A 4,958-nucleotide genomic window follows, 5' to 3' on the forward strand; every position below is an offset into this window, starting at 1 on the left:
TTCTGGTTCTGGCTAGATAAAGCTGCAGTGTCACATGATGCTGCCTGGATCTCCATCCTGGTTCCCGTCCTGGTGCACCAGACCTCCCCCCTCCCTAGCTTAGCTCCGCTCCAGCTAGCCGCAGCCTCCCCGTCTCCACGCCTCCAGCGGACCGCAGGTAGCCCCCGGACCGCTCCTGGAGCCTCCCGCCTCTCTCTTCAGCCTCTCCGGGAAGCCCGGCAGTAACCGGCGGACCCAGCTACAGCTAGCTACCTTTGAATGAAACGTCAGTTCGCAGCAACAAAAGAAAACTGGGGGCGGGGGGACCGAAGAGGAGCAGCTTCATCATTCGAGTTAACACTCACCATTTCCCGCCGCAGACTCTCCGGGCCGCCCGCTCTCCGCTCGGGGGGGAAAGCCTCCGTCCGCGGCCTCAAACTGCTCCTCTTTCTGCCTTTCTATCAACACTCTCCAGCAGGAATGCTGCCTGAAGGACAAGAATGGGGATCGTCGTGCGCATGCGCAGTCCATCCAGAGATGATGTTGGCACTTGGAAAACTGTCGCATGGAGAAGCGGTCGCTCGGCTGCGCGAACTCTGGCGACACCTGGCGGCCAGGGCAGGACTGCGCATGTGTGGTTCAGTCAGAACCAGATTTATGGGCCCAGATTGTGGCTTTGATTCGGTTTCCATAAAAATGTATAAACATATTAACTTTAGAAGAAATGCACAATATTTACTCATATTTGCAACSATTTTTATTTATAAGAGAAAAAAGAGTGGAAACTAATTTAAGTCAATGCCTGAAAGTTAAACATTTGCTTGTTTTTTTAAAGAGCTCTAATGCTGCTGCTTCCCTCTGCAGGCTCCAGAACCACCTGGGATCCAGCMGTGGCCCAGTTACCCAGGAGACAATATGAAATCAATTCCTTATGATGATATGAACAGTTTTATTCTTTTACAGTTTTACCTTAACAATGACTTAATAATGAAGCTTGAGCAGTACTGAGAGGATCCATCTGGTCGATCAGGGATCTGATCGCAGCATCTCTGAATATTTTATTAAACTGAAATATTTCCGTTTTTGTTTCATTCTTTGCTTTCGACCCGCTAAAATCCAGCGCACAGCAGAACGACGCCCAGCTGCAGATCCTAAGGCCTTAACCATGAAACTGCTGTTAGCGTTGGTGTTAGCGCTGGTGCTAGCGCTGGTGTTAGCGCTGGTGCTAGCGCTGCTGTTAGCGCTGGTGCTAGCGCTGGTGTTAGCGCTGCTGTTAGCGTTGGTGCTAGCACTGGTGCTAGCGCTGCTGTTAGCGCTGGTGCTAGCGCTGGTGCTAGCGCTGCTGTTAGCGCTGGTGCTAGCGCTGGTGCTAGCGCTGCTGTTAGCGCTGGTGCTAGCGCTGGTGCTAGCGCTGCTGTTAGCGCTGGTGTTAGCGCCGCAGCAGATCATAGCTCTTAGGTCTGAAAACGTCCATCTGGGTTCATTGGACCAGCATCATGACTGAGACGGCCCAGAAGGTTCTGACTGGTCCACTGGACCACCAGCTGACCAGCAGGGAACATGTGTGGTCTATTTTGTTTTAGGTTTGGGGGTCATGCGGTCCTTGTTTGGTCATGTGACATAGCCCATGTTTTCCCTGCGCCGGTCCGGATCAGGCCCAGATTTCGGACCAGTCAGCTCCTTTGCTGCAGAACCAGGGAATATTCTCCAATGGACTGACAGGAACAGACTCTTCATCATAGTAATAACAATAATAAAGCAGAAAGAAGAGCAGCCGGTGGGCAGAGCCAGCCTGGACCAGCCGGTTYTGTTGGACCAATCGGGTCGCTCTGGCTCCAGTCTGGAGGTAGAAACTGTCCCAGTCCGCCTTAAATACTGAAACCCTTCACTGGGCCTCCTCTTCATCCTCAGAGCTGTCAGAGTCCTCCTCTTCCTCCATGTCATCATCATCATCATCTTCCTCTGCCGCCGGCATCTTCAGGATGATCTCACTGTCCTCATCGTCCAGGACGACCGTGGACTTCCTCCTGTCCAGGAAGGACGGCGTACAGACAGGCGTGGTCTGCCGAGGAAGAGGAGGAGGAGGAGGAAGAGTCAGGTTGATCAGAACCAGCAACAAGGAAGATCAAAGAGATTAACAAAAACATCAAAGACCAACTAAACAAGTCAAACATTTTACCAAATACATAAACMACCAATGCACATCAACCATGATCCAGTTGCTATGGTGCATCATCTGTGTTGTCATGGTGATAAACCATGTGGGGGCGTGGGTTTCATGGTGCCACCACCAGCAGGTGGCCAATCAGCTTTACGCCCCGCCTTCATGTGGGCCCGGTTATCTGACCCGGAGCCACAGACCGGCACCGGGCCATTTTCAGTTCGGGCCAGAGGTCCGGCGTGTCCAGAACCGGCGCCGGCGGGTGGACTTACATCGCTGCAGGACGAAGCATCCAGGACGGCGGAGGTCGTCTTCTTCTGGGCCGCCTGGACCAGAACAGGAAGAACCAGTAAGAACCAGAACCTCAGAACCAAACTGGTTCCACGAGAGAAGTTGCATCAGAACCAGGGAAAAAACCACAGGCCCACTCAACTGGAGTCAACAGACTCCGGTTCTGAGATCACTTACAAATCCGGGGAAGTCGTACTGGACCCCCTGCTGGGCCAGCTTCCTGCGCAGTCGCGACTCCTTCCTCAGCAGGCGGCGGGTCATGGCGTCCAGCTGCTCTGGCGAGCGGTTCCGGTTGTACCGGGTCACGGCGGGCCGGGCCGGCCTGCGGAACATCCTCTGGGACCCGACGAACAGCTTCTCGTGGACCTTCTCTGGAGGCAGAACCTCACCTGGAAACRTGGCGGGAACCGGRTCAGAACCAGAACCAGAACCCGAGCCCAGTTCTGGAGGTTCTACTCACACTTGATGAGCCTCTCCCCCATCAGGTAGTTGTTCATAGTTTCCGCGACGATCTTCGCCACCTCGTCGCTCTCGAACTCGATGAAAGCGAAACCTTTGCTGCCGCCGGTCTGCAGCAGAGATGACATCATCACTCCCTGTTGCTACGGTAACCACAACAGGCTGCTACAGGTAACCATGGCAATGGCTACTACTATCTGACACTATTTAAAATCAATCAAATTTTACTTGTACAGCACATTTCAGCAGCAAGGCTTTAGGTCATAAACACAAAAACACAAAGTCATGAAACAGAATCAAAAGGGCTTTAATTAGACAGCTGGTCCAGATCAGGAGGTTCTGGTGGTTCTATTGGACCATGGGCGGGGCGACCGGTAAGATCAATGCACCAGAATCATGTTGGCCCAGATACCGGACCTCGAGACCCAGTCAGAACCAGAACCTCAGACCAGGTCCAGGTCCTCAGAGACAACCAGACGTGTCCCTCTGGGTCCAGTCCCAGTTCTTGTTTTCTGACCTTTTTGCTCCGGGACAGCCGCAGGCGTAGGACCGTCCCAAACTGCTCGAAGTAGGACCGGAGCTGCGGCTCGAAGAGCCCCAGAGGAAGATGGCCGACGTACACCACACCTGGAGTTACACGGCTCCCCTGGAGAACAAAGAAACCAACAGGAAGTGATGTCACATGCGAGTCGTTTTAAACTAAAACATTTGTTGGTTTCATCCAAGCTGCTGCAATCAGGCTGAAGGAAGTTTGCTGACCCCCCCTCTGACTTTCTGCTTGACTGAAGCTCAAAGAGCAACACCTTCGACTTTGATTCATTATTACAGTAAAACTGTGAAGGTAAAAATAAAAKTTGTTCTTAKAATCCTGCCAGTTCATATCATGAGARGCTGATTTAGCTCTCCGGTAACTAGGCCCCTGCTGGCCCCCTTCTAGGGCCGCCCATGGTTCTACAGGGTTTTTTTCTTMTTAAAAACCCGTTTTTATTTGTCTGAAGTAATATTATTWTTTTAACTGTAACCGGAAAATCATAGCAGAGATAAAGGCTGGAAAACTCCCGTCTGTCTGAAATTAACCTATAAAATGCAGTAAGTGATAAAGTATCTGAAACGATTTAATTTGTTATCCTGATTTATTGAATAGTTCTGCAGTCCTGGATCCAGTCCGGCGAGATGTTTTGGACCAAACATGAGGTTCTTGGTTTAATCAGTTCTTTGCCTCTCCGGTTCCGAGCCCTGAGAGGTCCTGAATYCCCCATGAGGAACACCAGAACCGGCGTGTGCTCACCTTTCCGCCGCGGTTCTTCTTCTTCACCTCTTGGACCTTCTTCTTGAACTCGACCTCCTGCTCCGGGTTCAGCGCCAGCAGCTCTCTGGGCCGCTGCGAGACGGACTCCGCTTTGCTTTCTGTCATTTCACCAGTTTATCCCGAGGTTCACTCGGCTCCGAAGCTCCTCACGATGCTCCTCCTGAACATGTGCTAACTACTGAGGTAACAGGAAGCGCAGCTTGACCGAGCTGTTTCACAGCGCCCCCTACAGGCCTGGAGTGGGGCTGTCGGCCACTTCGGTCGGTATTTTAAACTGATTGAAGAAAAATTAAGCTGATGTTAGSAGAAAAATATGTTATTGGGGCTCGACAGTTTTTAAGAACGACTAATGTGGAGATTTATCCCGAAACAAATGGAATTTATATTAGAGTAATGYGCTACAGCGAACGGAAGAGGGCGCACTTCCGCGATCACGTGTTTCTGACGCATTTCCGCCATTGAGAGGAGTTCGTTCTCGCTTTTTTAAAATAAACTTTATTTAAAACGAGGAGGKCATAGTAGACATAGACATAATGTAAGGATAGACGCCTCATGGCCGCTCTCGCCTATCGTCGCTGACGAGATTTAGGGCGGCCATCTTGGAGCGGTCCACCACTCCACTCAGCGTTATGTGTTTAGCAGCACAATGACGTATCAGCGCATTTAATCGATCATAACACGCTTTTTGTTACTGGAAACCATATTCAATCATCTATCAAAGCTACATTTATAAACAATTGTATTATTTAAGTATGTTTT

At 51.0% G+C, this 4,958-nt stretch overlaps 2 protein-coding genes across 2 annotated transcripts in view; both read right to left on the reverse strand.

The window, feature by feature from the left end:
• LOC103460821 (CLIP-associating protein 1-like) overlaps positions 1-634 on the reverse strand; it is a 16,479-nt gene extending 15,845 nt beyond the window's left edge. The window contains exon 1 of the mRNA XM_008403135.2: positions 345-634. The gene's annotated coding sequence lies outside the window, so the exon portion shown is untranslated. The remainder of the gene's footprint in view (positions 1-344) is intronic.
• A 789-nt stretch (positions 635-1,423) lies between these two features.
• Positions 1,424-4,436, reverse strand: nifk (nucleolar protein interacting with the FHA domain of MKI67). The gene is made up of 6 exons (XM_008403137.2): positions 4,179-4,436; positions 3,408-3,536; positions 2,892-3,000; positions 2,609-2,820; positions 2,413-2,466; positions 1,424-2,041 (listed from the first exon to the last, which is right to left on the reverse strand). The coding sequence occupies exons 1-6, from the start codon at positions 4,302-4,304 to the stop codon at positions 1,865-1,867; spliced, it is 807 nt and encodes a 268-aa protein (XP_008401359.1). The 5' UTR covers positions 4,305-4,436; the 3' UTR covers positions 1,424-1,864.
• Between the last annotated feature and the right edge of the window lie 522 nt (positions 4,437-4,958).

This window comes from Poecilia reticulata, unplaced genomic scaffold (assembly GCF_000633615.1).
Source record: "Poecilia reticulata strain Guanapo unplaced genomic scaffold, Guppy_female_1.0+MT scaffold_302, whole genome shotgun sequence".
Lineage (NCBI taxonomy): Eukaryota > Metazoa > Chordata > Actinopteri > Cyprinodontiformes > Poeciliidae > Poecilia > Poecilia reticulata.